This window comes from Artemia franciscana, chromosome 5 (assembly GCF_032884065.1).
Source record: "Artemia franciscana chromosome 5, ASM3288406v1, whole genome shotgun sequence".
Lineage (NCBI taxonomy): Eukaryota > Metazoa > Arthropoda > Branchiopoda > Anostraca > Artemiidae > Artemia > Artemia franciscana.
Genome location: NC_088867.1, coordinates 31,703,879 through 31,722,283, shown reverse-complemented (window position 1 = coordinate 31,722,283; position 18,405 = coordinate 31,703,879). Strand labels below are relative to the sequence as shown.

The following is an 18,405-nucleotide window of genomic DNA, read 5'->3' as shown; positions in this document are numbered from 1 at the left end:
GGGTCAATTTGTCATGTGGATTGTACGATTAAATTTGGTTTTTCTTTCGCTATTTTTTACTTTTTTTAATTGTCAGAAGACATAAGGAATTTTAGGTAAGGGGGAAATAGACCCGTTATGAAAGAGGTATATTTTATAAGGCCATTATAAAACAAAACGTGATATCCATACAGAAAGGATGAGTTTTGATCATGGGCCCTTAGAAAATGTAAAGATCTTGGCAAAACCCTGCTTTAGGGGGTTTTTGTGATCTTAGAAATCTATTGATCTAGTGCAGATAAACGAACCTCCAAGGAATGAAATCAGAGCCTAAAATGTCCCATAGGAAGCTGTTTTTTGGTTCCTATTTATACTCCGCCTGTAGGCTACTCTAAGGCTTAGGAAATCGCATAAAGACAGGTTTACGCCTGTTATGATCTTGGGAAGCAATAAATCTTTCTATAATTTGTTTGGGTTGGATTTTCCTTTATTTTAGGTTTGCGATTTTATGGATTAAGAATAAATGCACAAAAATACATAATAATTAAATATATAATTAATTAAACAGATTGATCCCTTTCCCAGGAGTCTTCGCCGTTTAAAATTTGTTGAATTTAATTTTTATCAATTCATGCCATGTTAGTTTCTCTTTTTGTTTGAGAATTTTTTCTAAATGCATCTAGAAATAAACTAATTCCTAAGAAAACATATCCTGAAATATGCTCCCGTGCCCCCACTTATCACTGCTATTCTGGTGGCTGCCTTCCCACTTGAAACTTTCTGCAGGAGTCCTTGTTTCGTTTTAAGTTTGAGTTACTATATAACTTTATTCATGTCTTCCATTAATCTTAATATGGCTCTTTACTTTGATTTGAATTTTTTTTTGGAAAATATGTTTCAAATTCCTAGTATCAAGAAGGTTTACGTTTTTGGAGCAAAGTAATAAGTGTGAGAAACATGTATACGGTGAATTTGCAGAACACCACCATTGATTTGGTGTAAGGCAACAAAGAAAAAGATTTAGTTTCAGGAGGAACAGCATACTCTGAGACATTTTTTGAGGAGTATGCTATCTTTTTTTTCTTTTTTTTAACTATTCTTGGTAAATACCACGGTAAAAGCGTTAAGGGCCTAACAAATGCATTGTTTATTTGATGGTATATAATAGAGTGAAAGTGTCTCTTCTGCAAAATTTTGTCAACAAGGCCGATTTGCCACTCTCCACGACCGAATAATATAAATCTAGTTTTTGTTTGTCATCGTGTGCAACCGTCCAAGCAGATCTTTACTATCTATACATTCAAAGGGAAAAACTTGTCATTATTTTAGGTAATAGACTTTTCCATATTAAACTAACTTTCCTTCTATGCATATCTGAATTCCGTCTATTTTGATAAATGCGACAAATTTAAGGAAAAATAAAATCCTGTTCCATTTTAAGGAGGAAAAGTGTTCGGCGTGAAATTAAAAGTCTTTCGGCTGTCCTGCAGTTTATATGAAGTATCAATGCTTGAAACAACTATCGGAAAAAATGAAAACTTTGCAGTGTCTTAAAGTAGTTGTAAGTTCTCTCTGTTCCTCTCTCTCTCTCTGGTTCTCTCTGTCCTTTCTGTTCCTTGTTCATATTGTGGTCTTAGTATATTTTTACTACAAAATTTTAAGTAGCTAGATGTAAATAAACTTTATAATTTGATTTTAAAGCTCAATAGACGAATCTTTCGATTTTAAGTTTTTATATGATTTGATTTCTTTTAGGTTTTTGATTTTTGTTTTATACTTTTCTACTTTTTGAGTTAAGAAGCCAACTTGAAACAGCTGACCCTGTTCGTAAGAAAAAAAGCCTATCAGTCTGAATAATTATTAAAATCACTAATTTGGCGTCTTCAAAATTCTTAGGCGTAAAAAGTTGTATCTAAGTTTTTTCTACTATATATCATTGTAATTTTAACATTCTACTTCGCATATATTGTCCAAACATTTATATTGCCTCTTCTAGCTTTTCAAACATAATTCATTTTTAGGTTATAGCATTTTGATGTCCTCTAAACTTTTGATGGTTCGAAGATGTATATCTAACACTATGCTTTATCTAACAGAATATTGATATGAGCTAATAGCACGCTCAATTTAGCCTCATGATTTGACTTTTTTCCAGTTATCTTTTTTTGAACTTAGAAATTTCATATACATATATTTTAATCTATGTACTTCCTTTTTATATGGTTTAAATGCTTTAAAATTCAGTGTTGTCTTTTGTTCTTATACTTTAAAAGCCTTTTGTACTTTTTTGAGGGTCTCATTTAAAAACCTTTAATGAATATCCTAAAAATTACAAGTGGTAAAATATTGTTTTGTGTCACATTCGAGCAGATATATTCACTAGCACACTCTCTGTCACAAGATAACTTTTGGAGGGATACGACATATACAATTAGCACATCATTATGAATTTGAAAGCTTCTTTCTCTGAACTATTTTGGGTTAAGATGGTTAAGTTTAAAGTATTAATTAAAAAAAAAAAATTCCACTAGACAAATTTTTTGAAGAAAAATAAAGAGCTCCATTAAGCTAAAAAACTACCAGAAATCACTATCAGTAAATAAATGAAACTCAAAACAAACAGATATCAAACAGTTCGTGGTAACGAACTGTAGTAAGGAGCGATCCGGCTCAATAGTAACCAAAACTCTAAAAAATTGAATTTTGATATCAATAGCTACATCAAAAGAATCGCATTTTAATGCTGATTTTAAATATATAAGTTTCATCAAGTTTAGTCTTAGCCATCAAAAGTTACGAGCCTGAGAAAATTTGCTTTATTTAGGAAAATAGGGGGAAACACCCCCTAAAAGTCGTAGGATCTTGACGAAAATGAAACCATCAGATTCAGCGTATCAGAGAACCCTACTGTAGAAGTTTCAAGCTCCTATCTACAAAAATGTGGAATTTTGCATTTTTTGCCCGAAGACAAATCACGGGTGCGTGTTTATTTGTTTGTTTTTTTGTTTTTTTTTTTTTTTTTTTTTCCCCAGGGGTCATCGTATCGACTAAGTGGTCCTAGAATGTCGCAAGAGGGCTCATTCTAACGGAAATGAAAAGTTCTAGTGCCCTTTTTAAGTGACCAAAAAAATTGGAGGGCATCTAGGCCCCCTCCCACGCTCATTTTTTTCCCAAAGTCAACGGATCAAAATTTTGAGATAGCCATTTTGTTTAGCATAGTCGAAAATCATAATAACTATGTTTTTAGGGATGACTTACTCCCCCACAGTCCCTGGGGGAGGGGTTGCAAGTTACAAACTTCAACCAGTCTTTACATATAATAATGGTTATTGGAAAGTGTACAGACGTTTTCAGGGGGATTTTTTTGGTTTTGGGGGTAGGGTTGAGGGAGGGGGCTATGTGGGAGGATCTTTCCTTGGAGAAATATGCCATGGGGGAAAAAAATTCAATGAAAAGGGCGCAGGACGAATCTGGTCACGTTAGAAAAAAACGTCAAATTAAGAGCTTAATATACAATGCTGGGTGTTCGGAGCCTCTCTATTATGGAGTATAATTTGAAAATAACACAACTATACGAGCGATAAAACATATATACCACAACCATAACTACTGCTAAGAGATAACACAACTATAAAGCGAAAACAGGTGAAAACTAACGGGAAAATAAACGAACTAAGAGGTGGAAGGGGCCCAGAGAAAAACTATAATCCTTTTTCAATTTTGAGCCTAACTTCCGCAAAGGAGTAATAATGTCAGAAGCCTCGAAATACCGAATTATTTTCTTTTCAAACAGTTCGTGGTAAGGAACTGTAGTAAGGGGCGACCCGGCTCAATAGTAAACGAAACTCTAAAAAACGGAATTTTGATACTAAAAGATACATCAAAAGATTCGAATTTTTACGCTGATTCTAAATATTAAGTTTCAATTAATTTAGTCTTTGTCATCAAAAGTTACGAGCCTGAGAAAATTTGCCCTATTTTGGAAAAAAGGGGGAAACATCCATTAAAAGTCATAGAATCTTAACGAAAATCACACTATCGCATTCGGTATATCAGAGAACTCTATAGCAAAAATTTCAAGCTCCTATCTAAAAAATGTGGAATTTTGTATTTTTTGCCAGAAGACAAATCACGGGTGCGTGTTTATTTATTTTTTTTTTTTTTTTCCCAGGGGTCATCTTATCGACCAAGTGGTCCTAGGATGTCGCGAGAGGGCTCATTCTAACGGAAAGGAAAAGTTCTAGTGCCCTTTTTAAGTGACCGAAAAATTGGAGGGCAAATAGGCCCCCTCCCATGCTCATTTTTAAAAGTCAACAGATTAAAATTTTAAGATAGCCATTTTGTTCAGCATAGTCGAAAACCATAATAACTATGTCTTTGGGAATGACTTACTCCCCCACAATCCCTGAGGGAGGGGCTGCAAGTTACAAACTTTGACCAGTGTTTACATATAGTAATGGTTATTGGGAAGTGTACAGACGTTTTCATGGGGATTTTTTGGTTTGGGGGGTGGGGTTGATGGGAGAGGGCTTTGTGGGAGGATCTTTCCTTTGAGGAATATGTCACGGGGGAAGAAAAATTCAATGAAAAGGGCGCAGGATTTTCTAGCATTACTATAAAAAAAAAACAGTGAAAAAATAAACATGAAAACGTTTTTTCAAATGAAAGTAAGGAATAGCATTGAAATTTAAAACGAACAGAGATTATTACGCATATGAGGGGTTCTAAAAATACTTTAGAATAAAGAGCGAGGTATTTAGGAGGAGATAGATACCTCGCTCTTGATGCTAAAATATTTTTAGTGATTTCAACTATTTATTCTACGGCCTTTTTGATTCAGGGGTCATTCTTAAAGAATTGGGACAAAACTTACGATTTAGTGTAAAGAGCGAGGTATTAACGAGGGTACAAACCCCCTCGTACACATAATAAAAATATAAGAATATAAAAGTTTGTTACGTAAGTTAATTCTTAAGTTACGTATATTTTTTACTAATAAAAACGTTCGTTGAATATTAAAAGTTCTAGTAGCCTTTTTAAGTAACCGAAAAATTGGAGGGCAGCAAGGCCTCCTTCCCCACCCCTTATTTCTCAAAATCGTCTGATCAAAACTAAGAGAAAGCCATTTAGCCAAAAAAAATTAATATACTAATTTCATTTCAATAATTTATGTGCGGAGAGCCAAAATCAAACATGCATTAATTCAAAAACGTTCAGAAATTAAATAAAAAAAACTAGTTTTTTTAACTGAAAGTAAGGAGCGACATTAAAACTTAAAACGAACAGAAATTACTCCGTATATGAAATGGGTTGTCCCCTCCGCAGTCCCACGCTCTTTACGCTAAAGTTTTTCATTGTTTTAAAAAGTAGAATTGTGGCAAAGAGTCAAACTTTAGCGTAAAGAGCGTGGGACTGCGGAGGGGACAACCCATTTCATATACGGAGTAATTTCTGTTCGTTTTAAGTTTTAATGTCGCTCCTTACTTTCAGTTAAAAAAACTAGTTTTTTTTATTTAATTACAGTTAAAAGCGAGTCAAACTCAAAATGAGCAAATATTAACATGAGTAGGGCTGATAACCTCTATGCATTCTCAAGACCAAAACACAATTTGCACCAAAAAAAAAAAAAAAAAAAACAAAATAAATGACCATCGATTGTCAGTTGAATTGACACACTCTGACATATCTGTGTTAAAGTGTTGATAATTTTTTTTATTTAAAAACTGTATGAATTGTCCACAATTTTTAAAATAAAATTAATTTCTGACATTTAAAGAATTTCCAACCAATAGTCACGCTTGTTTATAAAACAATGTCTCAAAAAACCTCAGAACAGCATGGAAATCGCAGTATATCACAGAAATTTCTCATAAATACTGTTTTCTGAGATAAAAAAGGGTTAGAAAAACATGTTGATACGTTATGCTAAAAAAAAGTTACGCTAAAAACCTGTACTGCGAAGGATTTTCCAACGTCAGTTTTTTTTTAACATCGAAAGAATATGCAGCTTTTTTGTCAAAGCTACCCTTTTAAGTTCTGCTTTCCAAATCTAAGAGATCATGATTTCGACTGTAAATTTCACTAAAGCTGAGGAGAAGGTTTTTCCATCTGAAGTTCAAAAATTTAACATCAGTAACATTGGAATCAAATTCTAAGTCAGAACCAAGGAATTTGATACTCAAGCAAATATATTTCTTTGACTTTTAAATTACCCTACTATGATAAATTAACCCCTAGCCCTCCAAACACGATAAGGAGAATTAAAAGAAAATAAAAGTAAAAACCAATCCCATAGAATATTCTACATCATATATTCTATATGTGTTTTGGAATATAGGTGAAATAATACAGAATCCCTTTTTATCTTAATTTGTCTTAATATCTTTATTTGTTTTAATCTGCCTCTGGCTGCTCAACTTTAGACGTGGGGTGAATTATCCAGGGGTATATTTTCCAGGAGGAATTTTCTGCAGTGAAAAATTTTTTAGAAGGGAGACTCTCCGCGTCAAAAATTTTCCACGGGAAGGGCGGGGGGGGGGCATTTTGTGGAAAAAACTTTCCTCGGGGGAATTCTTCCGTGAATTCGGCGGACTATGCATAAGAGACACATCGGTTGCGAACTAAAGCTCATAAGTCTATGACAAATTTTCATAAGGGTAAAGCTGCCATTTGCCAAGTACATCTTTACTTGGTCCTGTAAGTCACATCCAATGTCCTTAAAGTTCTGCAGAGCAAAAACGTGGTGTTAATTTAATATCAGATTACAATATTATCTTGCTTACTTTTCTTTTTTCAGATCGTTATTTGTCTAATTTCCACTGGGAGCAAGGCTCAAGATATAAATGTTTTGGATCAACTGTCAGGCGCACCAGTTCGTGTTTCCCGTGAATATTATGAACCTATAAGTGCTGCTGGACTACCGTATAATAACCCCACAGAAGGCCTGAATGGCGGTCTAAATCCTTTTCTCCCGACTGGACGAGTTGGAAGTCGTTCCTATGGAGACCTCAATGCGTATAACCCGTCAGTTGGGCTTTCTTCCGCATATGCCCATCCAAACGTATATGCCTCAAGGCCATACAGGGCAAGGTCAGCTGGGGCATATGACCCAATTCTTACCCCAACGTACAGCGCAAATGTATATCCCCCCACAAGGCCGATCAGTAACGCAAGATCAGTTGGTGGGTTCTCACCCTACGGGTCAGACTTTGGGTATGGATACCCCGGGCGATCAGTTGGATTTTAAAGACGATAATATGATGTATGTTGGATATGGAATGGCTGTTTTAGCATTAAGTATACTTATCATCGGTGTACTATTACTTATCCTAAAGTTTATGAACTGTTTAAAGTGCCAGCGATGTAGATAATCTTTTGTTAATAGTATAGATCCTATTGTTTTAAATAAAACCCTTTAATTAACGAGTGCAGATGCTATAAATTTTTATTATTTCTGTGATACTTTATTTTAGGCATAGTTTTTGTCATAAGCATAGACTAATAATTATTTAGATCTGCAATAACGCTTCGAATTCAGTAAAATCATGAAATCCCATAGTGAAAGAGTTGAAAGAGTTGTTAAAGGCGCGCCCATTATCACAGAAAAATTTAACTGGGGCTCTGGTCCATATCACTCAAAGCCTTTCTTTTTCTTCTTCCAAAAATAACTTTCTTGCAATTATTTATTTAGCCATAAAGTAAGTATCCAAAAGTAGTACTTCAGATACTTTTTTAGTATCTAAAGTATCTAAAATTTAGTATCTAAAAAGTAGTATTTTAGTAGTACTTTTAGATGTGTTGGCAGCAGCTTCAATCCACGAACATATAAGGAGTAGGGTTGATATTTATTTTTCAAAATTGGAGGGAGCAAATCTTGTTTCTTTTTTATTTTTTTTTTCAGTGAAAATATAAACAAAAAGCAAGCCTCAATGAACAAATTCAAAACCAAGCCCTCTCGATTTTGCCCTCTCGATTGACGCTTAGGAATTTGTTTTGGGGTGCTGGAAAGGGATTTGATTTAAAAAAAAAAATGCTTTTACGGTTAAATTGTATGGGTAACACTTAAAATGATAAAAAAGGCACCCTTAATTTGCAAAACTTCCAGGATCCTATCTAGTGGTCCCACTTTTTTTTACTACAAAAGTTATTCAAAGATAGAAATAGGGTATATCTTAATACACGATAAAATAAAATATTTGCGATGAGAAGATGTAAGCTCCATGAGAAGACATTTGACAGGGGAAAAAGTATTTTTTGAAGTGGAAGAGGGTTACGAAAACTGATAAATTACGCAACAATTATAAGAAATTTTTGAATGTTTATATTAACATTAAAAAAAATGTATAAAATTATATACAAAATTTTTACTATTTGGAGTTACATCCTTTGCTATTCTTGTTTACAAGTACCTTCCTGCAGTCATGGATGACAACTTCATGCAGCGTTTGTTATGTCAATGACGATGAAGAATAAATAACCTTAAAAGAAATCATTTTTTTTTGCTATGTAAATTCACCAGTGAAAATTGATTTTTGTGTACCTCTCCGAAGGTTTGGTCACAATGCTTGACCATGTTTTGTTATTTGAAAATTTAGCTGGAATAATAACCTGCTCTCAAGTTTTTTCTTTTCTTCATTAAGAACTTTTAAGGATAGATTGCCGGTTTTGAAGATTTATTTTGCAGACGTGTCAACATTGAAAGGAAATTAACTGTTTACAAACGGTTCATAGTGTCGAGTAGAAAGTAGAGAGCAATATGTTTCATTAGGAATAAATCACTAGAAAAAAGAAATCCAATTAAATTACAAGTTTCCATTAAGAAATTGCTGGGTTTAGATTGTTTTAAAACTTTAAGAAAATTTAGAAAACACCCTCTAAATGGAGTGTAATTTGATGAAAATTTCACTATCGTATTAACTTTGTCCAACAACTCCATTGAGGATGATTCCAGCTCCTAGATAAAAAAAAAATACGAAATTTGGAAATTTTTTTCGGAAAAATTGGATAATGAATGCGCGTTTTTTTGTTACTTTTGTTTTTTTCTAGTGAACATCATATTTGAGGAGTTGTCACAGAATAATGGAAACGACTCATTCAAACTGGAATCGAAAGTTCTACTGTCCTTTTTAAGCATCAACTGAGATCATGCCTCAGGAAAGTAATGGTGGCTGCCTTTTTGTTCCGTAAATCAAAGCTTTGGATACGAAATTGGCCAAAATCAGGTCGCGCAAAAATTTTTAGATAGGAAATTGACTTAAGGCTATCTCAAAGCTATATACCCTCATGACTTTAGAGGCTATACTACCACGTGGTGCCAGGATTATCCCTAAGCATACACAAAGTCTAAAATGATAAGATACTGTGTAGAACATTACAGAAAAATAATAAAGATGCAAGTATATTATTAAAATTATGCAGCTTTGTATCACTGCAGATATTGGGATAGGGTGGAAAGTCAGTAAGTATTTCCCTGGAGTGGGGGATTTTGAAAAATTGGAATTTTACGTTCAACTTATCTAGCTGTTCATATACTATTACCTCATTGGGAGTAATGTATTTTGACCTATTTTTTCGTGTGGAAATAATGGCAAAATACCTTCTTTATTGCTGTAGAAATATTGTTAATATAAGGTTATACTAGATTTAGATAATAATACTAGGTGGCTGGGAGGACTCCTCATGACATGCTTGGAGCACTTTGAGAATGAAAAGGCAATAAAGCTAGTTATCATGCAAATCTAATTGCATTGCTAACACAAAGGGTAAACAAGTGAGGGGGTGGAATTGTCAAGAGCAATATTTTCCATGCAAATCTCCGCGAAAATGCAATTTTCACTTCCTGTAAGATCATTTTGGCATTCCTGTTTAAGGGGCAAGTATTATTTTTTAAGCATTTCAAGCGCAAGTTGAACTGTTAAAAACTGACCTTAAAACTGAAAGAAAAAAGTAAATTTTAAGCATATAAGGTGGAGTGTCGTCCCGTCAACCCAAAATTTTTGATACAAATTTTACTTTTTTCACCAATGCTTCAAGGACAGAACGCTCTAATACAACAGCGATAGGATAAAAAGATGTTGACATTTGCATAAAGCCTCCAAAGCTGTCACTGACAGGTATTCGTAACATTTATAGCCCTTTTTGACCTGGGGGCGGGGAATCATCATTTATAAAAACCAAAAACGATGTTTAGTATTGAAAATCAATCATGTTGTTCTTAAAGGGTCAGCTTCACAGAAACTTTCACCTAATGGGTTCTTCCTATCGTAAAACATAAGGAATCGTTGGAATGGGCGGACCCTCATTAAAAAAAAACAAAAAAAAACTAAAAGCAATGTTTAGAATTGAAAATAAAAGATATTATCCTCGATACAGGCAGGACATAAGTCGTAATTATTATGACTGCAAGCAGGGTATGGTCATTATACTAATTAGCCGACTCATCATTCAAAATCAAGTCATAGTAACATGACTTTAGTACCTAATATGGCCTTAATACTCAAATAAACTGATTCATGATATGCTCCTAATAGACCTCCAGTAGCCAGCAGAAAATGAAAGATCGTGTTATAAGGCTCTGAACAGTCTTTCACTAGTCACGAAAACAAAAAAATTCAGCATACAATTTTAATTTAATATAAATTCAAACAAGTTCAGTTTCTGTCTAAGCGCCAATTTTTCAGAATTCTACAAACACAGGGATTATGATGATTCAGTTTGTCTGAGCCACTTTTCCAGATATATGTTGCATATTAAACAAATAAAAAAAGTTTTTGGAACTGAAAGTAAGGTGCAGTATTAAAACTTAAAAGGAACAGAAATAATTCCGTGTTTGATTGAGACTGCCAGAGGCAGACTAGGAACAAAAAGCTAAGGGGGTATTTGGGTTAGGCAGCTTTACCTATGACCCTCTTTATCGAAGGAATTTGTTTTGCTTTTTCGTGTTTAATCAGAAAGGATCTTGAACAATGAGTGGAAATTGTGCTTCACGTCATTCGCGCCAAAATTTGGTCCGCCTGGCAAATTAGTACTACCTGCTAAGTAAGAAAGGCTTACAGTAGGAAGAAGACACGTACCACTAATAACTTTTTGTGACAGATCTCCCTAACGCTCGGTTGGACTCAGTCTTGCTCAGGTTTTCACACAAAGGGAGAGCGACATCGTATTCTCAGCAGTATAAAATTTCCAGATTTCGTCCCGCACCATGGAAATCTGGGCCAAAGAACATTCATGGTATTTGTCCTCCTCAGAAGGATGTGTGACACCACTCAAGGCTTTTCAACTCTCCATGAGAACACAAAATATATATTTTGGTCAGGTACGAAACAAGATAACTTGAATAAAAAAGGAAAAAGCTACTGTACTGACAAAAGCGATGTTAAACTCTTCTCATCTCTTTTCACGTCTTCTAAAACATCTTCAAACCGCACTGAATCAAGAAGTTTCCGCTCATTTAACAAATCTTCCTCAGCCTTTTAAATGTCTACGTTTCAGAACTATGCTTGATCACTGTCATTACTTTAGATTCCAATATCCTAATCGTATTTATCATACTTATCTTCCTGTTCTTGCGAAGTTTTTTACATGACATCAACATGAATGATTTCAAGAGATGATCTGATATTAAAGTTCTTGCTCTTGGCTGAATGAGGTTTAGTTTGGATCTTTAACAGCCGATTTGAGAAAACGAAAGCGTCAGCAGATATTTGTAGGCCAGGAAAACTGAAGTGTAAGCTGATGAGCACAGATTTAGCCTTAATAGCAGCCAATGCGAGCAAATTGTGCAGCTATTGCACGAACTGCAGTCACTTGAATCACACACTTCAGCCCCTCCACATTCAGTTCCAAGTTTGAGTCCATCCTCATATTCGGCACCGGACCTATCTCAGCCACTTTTGTGAGCCGTGCTAATAGTTTCGTCGTAAACCAAGGCAAAGCTTTTAAGCTCTGACCTCACCTCGTCATGAGAAACCTTCGCCATCTCTGCAACGTTCCGAACGGCCGACTCTGGCATTTCATCTCCACGCACAAGGCTGAATGTGGTTGGCTGCAAGAAATATCCGTCGGAAATGAGCTATTTGTTGTCTGAAAATCTTCATTTTCGTTGTTATTTGGTCAATTACTAACCTGAACACTTCGAGTCAAAATCGCTGCTCTGGATCTTCAGCTCAGAAATCTTTTGCCATTTCTCCTAGCATGCTCTTATTCTTAGCAACTGGACAAGCTGGTAGCTCTAAGCTAACTTCAAGATCCAATGAAGTGGTCTCTAGAAGGCCGTGGAATTTGTTATGAATTTGGGGGTGGTTTCTTTGGCACTTTCGAAAAAAATTATCTCTAGATCCTTTCTTAATTAATGAAATTCAAAACGAACTGAGAATACAATAAATGGTCTGTCAAATTCAAATCGAGCAAAAATTAACATGATTAGGACTGATAACCCCTCTGCTTTCTCAAGATAAGAACATATATGGTATAGACCAATAGGTAATATGGTAATATTAAATCTGTTACTAGTTTTACCGCTATTACTATTAACACTATAACCAGTAATATTAACACTGCTACTATGACTTCTATTACAACTATGCCTAAGGGCATAAAGGTTAAATTTTCAAGAAATTTTGACGGGGTAAGGTGAACTGAATTATAACACGCCGTCTGTATGTAGCTTGTCAAAAGAGTGTAAGAGCAATATTTTAGGAACAGTTTCGCGCGTGAAATTGAAACTAACAAGGCTTGTTGTGAGGGATGTTGAACTAACCAAAAGAAAATATTTGTATCTTAATGCTACTGCTTCTATTTATGCTACAGCTACTGTTACTATTATTACTCCTACTATCACTCCTAATGCCAATTAAGCTTACGCTACTACTATTAGTTCTACTGCTACTACTACTATTACTGCTATTAAAACTAAGCATACTAAGACAAAGAATTTGGGATACATAGAAACTATATGGAACTAAATTGGAACGCACGATGCCGATTCAAACGCAGCCGAGTCAAACTCAAAACGAGCAAAAATTATCGTGAGTAGGGTTTATAACCCCCATGCCTTCTCAAGACAAGGACATAATTTGTGCTACACTGAAAACAAAATAGGTTTTAAATGTTTTCACTTTTTTATTCTAATAAATACAAAACTAGATCTAAGTTGCATGGGCAACGTGAGGTGTTGCGGTAACCTTTGCTCGGCTTCGCCGAGTAAAGTGTTGCGAGAGCAACACTTTGGTTTTGTTTCCTCGCTGCGACTAAACGCTGAAGTTGTTAATCTGTAAGGATGCTAAAATACATACTATAGACACCTACATCATAAAGTTATCCGTGAGTTTGTAGAGTGAAGAAAACATAGCTGCGACTCTACTGAATTGTTTCCATCTGTATTGGTTGCGTAAATAGTTGGTTCCTCCGAATAAGGATTAAAGTCAACTGCAGTATTTGCTACTGGGATTCATCTTATCCCTATTTGATATTAATCTTATCTATATCTTATCTATTAATCTTATCGAGATAAAAATAGTTCCAGTAGCAAATACTGCAGTTGACTTTAAAATCTGTATAATATAAACAGGGAAAATCTATAACAGGAATACCCCTTTTACATTTTAGCCGAATCTTACTTACAAGTCCATCTCCCCGTGATGGACATGGTACCGTATCGTTATCAAGGCCTATCGATCGCCGTTGACAAACAAAATTCTATCTATTAGTTCAAAAGTTGATTTTTGAAACGAACTATAGGTACACCAAGTAGCCAAAATCGCTAACCCCTCATTGCCGAACACGACTATGGTCTAACAGTCTATTGTTGCTTACAAGTGTTTTACATGCCTCACAATTGCAATCGGCCTATTTTGGGTTTCAGTGTCTACCTTACTACTGAAGTTGTCAACCCATCTAAACTTTCAAAATGTTGTATCTCGTGAAGGAATAACTACTTACAAGTCCATTTCCCTCCGATAGACATGGTACCATATCGTTTCGACCATGAAATACACTGGCAAAAAATAATAGGTATACCAACTACCAAAATCTGCTAACCCTTCATCACAGAGTAACACTTTGGTTTTGTTTCTTTGCTATCTGTTACACGCTGAACTTGTCCACCCATCTAGGTTCTGAAAATGATATGTTCCAAAAAGAGTTTTTTCCTGAACTGATGACACAATCCGTAACCACATGGCTATAGGTTAAGTCAGGTTTTAAAGAAATACAGAACATCGAAAACAGGGACTAAATTGACTTTGCAGACGGTTGAACTTTATCCTTTTCAATCGTAGACATCGGGACTGGTGAAAACTTGCGACATCTTATACAACCTATTGGGTATTATGAAGCTGTCCGTAACTGTTCATGACCATTGGATGACCTTTATCCTTTTCAATCGTAGATATCGTGATGGGTGAAAACTTGGAACAATATCTTATATAATCTAGTTGGTATTATAAAGCTATCCGTAACTTTACAGGATCAAAATACCATAGATGATACTCTATTAATTATTACGAAACTACCTCATTGTATCGTTTGCACCTGTTGCGTAAATACTTAATTCTAGGTTACAGTGAGTGATAGACCATCGATACTAACTTTTTTGCCGTCAGATTTACAGAGATCGAATACAATGTGCACCAATTTGCACAAATTTCTAGCCCAAAGTGAACCGATTCTTACTTACAAGTCCCTCTCCCGTGATTAGACATCAATTTCACCGGAAACAAATAAATGGGTACACCAACTAGCAAAAGTTTCAAACCCCTCATCATTGAAGATGATTGTAGCTTAACAGCCGATTATTACTTACAAGTCCCCTTCATGTCTTACTTACCAACACTGGAACCAAATTGGTCTTATCATCAAATACACCGGAAACAAATAACAGGTACACCAACTCGCAAAAGTTGCAAACCCCTCATTGCAACTAGCAAAAGTTGCAAACCCCTCATCGCTGAAGATGATTGTAGCCTAACAGCCGATTATTACTTACAAGTCCCCTACATGTCTTACCACTGGAACCAAATTGGTCTTACCATCAAATACAACGGAAACAAAAAATAGGTACACCAACTAGTAAGAGTTGCGAACCCCTCATTGCCGAGGAAGATTATGAGCTAACAGCCGACTGTTGCTTACAACTCCCCTATATGTCTCACAATTGGTATCGGCCTATTTTTGGTTTAAGTGTGTACCTTACTACTGAAGTTGTCAACCCCTTTAAACTTTCAAACTGGTATATCTCATGAAGGAATTTTTGTACAAAAAAATGGATGACATATACTTTGATCAGCTCATCAAAAGCTATCGACTGCCGTCGAAAAAAAAATCTTTCTGTCTTAGTTCAAAAGTTGACTTTTTTGCCGTAGGCCAACTTTCTAACGTCATCACTTAGAAAGGAGCAAAGGATAAACTCTAATTTCTTTAGCAATGAGAGAACTTTTAAATTTTAAGATGCACATCTGATACCATTTCTCTACCCCAATCCCAAGTGCGAAAAACCGAATGATAAACTCAGCTGAAATCACGAACAGAAATGGGTAGAAACAATAGATGGCAGCACTTTCGGACCCGTGGGAAAATGCCGCTTTTTTGCTTCTCTAAATTTTTCTATTTATCACTCAAAGAAGATATATTGGCTGTGGGGCAGGGTAACTGTCGCATATATTTAACACTTATAGATTTTAGTCCATCTTCAATTTGAAATTGGTGCCTGCCTGCTTGCCTGCTAGAACGGAGCTTTCCACTCGAAAGCAGAAACATGGTTTGATGAAACAAAAGCTTGGCTGCATAACTTCAGATAGTCCTCTCTGACATAGGCTATACAACTCCTCTTCACTTCACACACTATAGGCTCTGGCTCAAGGACAAGCAAAAACCATCCTTTGTGGCCCCAGGCAAGAGTTCTACGAAGCTTTCCAAAATGTAAAGTCATATTCATCAATCCAGCCTAAGGTCCACACTTTGCGTAAAAACCGCAGAGGTTAGACCCTTACCACCTTCTAGGAATAAGCTGAAATCGGGGTGCTAGGAACAAAAAAAAAAACACGACAAAACCAAAGTGTTGCTCTCGCAACACAATTATTAAGACTTTAAGGAACAAATATCAGTATACGTAAATTAAACTGACAATCCACGGTCATTTGTTTTTCGTTTCAGTGAAGTTTTTGTCAAACAGTTCGTGGTAACGAACTGTAGTAAGGAGTGACCCGGCTCAATAGTAACCGAAACTCTAAAAAACGGAATTTCGATATCAATAGTTACATAAAAAATGGTCTTTTATGCTGATTTAAAATATATAAGCTTCATCAAATTTAGTCTTTTTAATCAAAAGTTACGAGCCTGAAAAAAATTACCTTATTTTTAAAAATAGGGGAAAACCCTCTAAAATTCACATAATCTTAACAAAAATCACACCATCAGATTCAGCGTATCCGACAACCCTACTGTAGAAGTTTCAAGCTCCTATCTACAAAAATGTGGAATTTTGTATTTTTTGCCAGAAGACATCACGGATGCGTGTTTATTTGTTTTTTTGTTTTGTTTTTTTGTTGTTTTTTTTTCCCAGGAGTGATCGTATCAACCCAGTGGTCCTAGAATGTCTCAAAGGGCCCTTCTTAAGATTTCTAGTGTCCTTCTTAAGTGACCAAAAAAATCGGAGGGTAAAGAGCAAGGTATTGACGAGGGGGCGAACCCCCTCATATACATAATAAAAATATACAAATATAGAAATTCGCTACGTTAGTTAATTCGTAAGTTATGTATATTTATTACTAGTAAAAATGTTCTGAAAAAGTTCTAGTTGTATTTTTAAGTAATCAAAAATCGGAGGGCAATTAGGCCTCCTCCCCCACCCCTTTTTTCAAAATCGTCTGATCAAAACTATGAGAAAGCAATTTAGCGAAAAAAATATTAATATGCAAATTTAATTTTAAATATTCATGTGCGGTGAGCCAAAATCAAAACATGTATTAATTCAAAAACTTTCAGATATTAAATAAAAAAAACAAGTTTTTTTAACTGCAAGTAAGGAGCGACATTAAAACTTAAAACGAACAGAAATTATTCCGTATATGAAAGGGGTTGTCCCCTCCTCAACACCTCACTCTTTAAGCTAAAGTTTTTATTATTGTTTTAAAAAGTAGAGTTGTGAGAAAGAGTCAAACTTTTGCATAAAGAGCGAAGTGTTGAGGAGGGATTAACCCCTTTCATATACGGAATAATTTCTTTTCGCTTTAAGTTTTAATCTCGCTCCTTACTTGCAGTTAAGAAAACTTGTTTTTTATTTAATTTCATTAAGGGGCGAACGGTGGCCGCACAACAATCATACAATTCAACTTTAATTCAGAAATGAAGGGGTTTTAAAAGGAATGACGTACATTTACTGAGGCAGTGTTTTCATGTCGTTACTTTGCTGATGAATTTCCAGGTTACCGATTCCAATTTTTTCCAGAATATTAAAAGCATAGAGATTACATAATCTAGTGGCAAGAATTTGCATCATTTTATCTGGAAATTAAATAAAAAAAAGTTTTTTTTAACGGAAAGTAAGGAGCGACATTAAAACTTAAAACGAATAGAAATTACTTCGTATATAAAAGGTGCTGCTTCCTCATCAACGCCCCAATCTTTACGCTAAATTATGACTCTTTCTCTTATCTCTACTTTTTAAAACAGTAAAAAACTTTAGTGTAAAGAGCGGGGCGTTAATGAGGAAGCAGCCCCTTTCATATACGAATTAATTTCTGTTCGTTTTAAGTTTTAATGTCGCTCCTTACTTTCCGTTAAAAAACTTGTTTTTAAAAAATTTAATTCCTGAACGTTATTGAATCAATGCACGTTTTGATTTTGGCTCCCCGCAGATGAATAATTAAAACGAAATTTGCATTTTTTTTTTTTTTTTTGGCTAAATGGCTTTTTCATAGTTCTGATCGAATGATTTTGAGAAAAAGGAGTGGAGGAGGAGGCCTAGTTGCCTTCCGATTTTTTGGTTGTGTAAGAAGGCAACTAGAACTTTTAATTTTTTACGAATGTTTTTATAAGTAAAAGATATACGTAACTTACAAATTTGCTTACGTAACAAACTTCTGTATTCTCATGTTTTTATTACGTATATGAGGGGGCTCATCCCCTCGTCAGCACCTCACTCTTTACACTATAGCTTAAATTTTGTTGCAATTTCTTAAGAATGACCCCTGAATCACAAAAGCCGTAGAATAAATAGTTGAAATTACTAGAAATACTTTAGCGCAAAGAACGATGTATTAGGAGGAGGTGAGCCTATCATATGCGTAATAATTTCTGTTCGTTTTAAGTTTTAATGCTACTCCTTACTTTCAGTTAAAAAACATTTTCATATTTATTTTTTCATTGTTTTTTTAAATAATGCTAGAAAATCCTGCGCTCCCTACATGGAAAATTTTATTTCCCCATGAC

At 35.0% G+C, this 18,405-nt stretch overlaps 2 protein-coding genes across 6 annotated transcripts in view; one reads left to right on the top strand and one right to left on the bottom strand.

The window, feature by feature from the left end:
* The window catches only part of LOC136027271 (uncharacterized), a 134,036-nt gene that overhangs the window by 36,527 nt on the left and 79,104 nt on the right, over positions 1-18,405 (bottom strand). The gene's annotated exons all lie outside the window — the stretch shown is intronic.
* LOC136027269 (uncharacterized) lies at positions 1,395-7,401 on the top strand. The gene is made up of 2 exons (XM_065704344.1): positions 1,395-1,540; positions 6,776-7,401. The coding sequence occupies exons 1-2, from the start codon at positions 1,475-1,477 to the stop codon at positions 7,223-7,225; spliced, it is 516 nt and encodes a 171-aa protein (XP_065560416.1). The 5' UTR covers positions 1,395-1,474; the 3' UTR covers positions 7,226-7,401.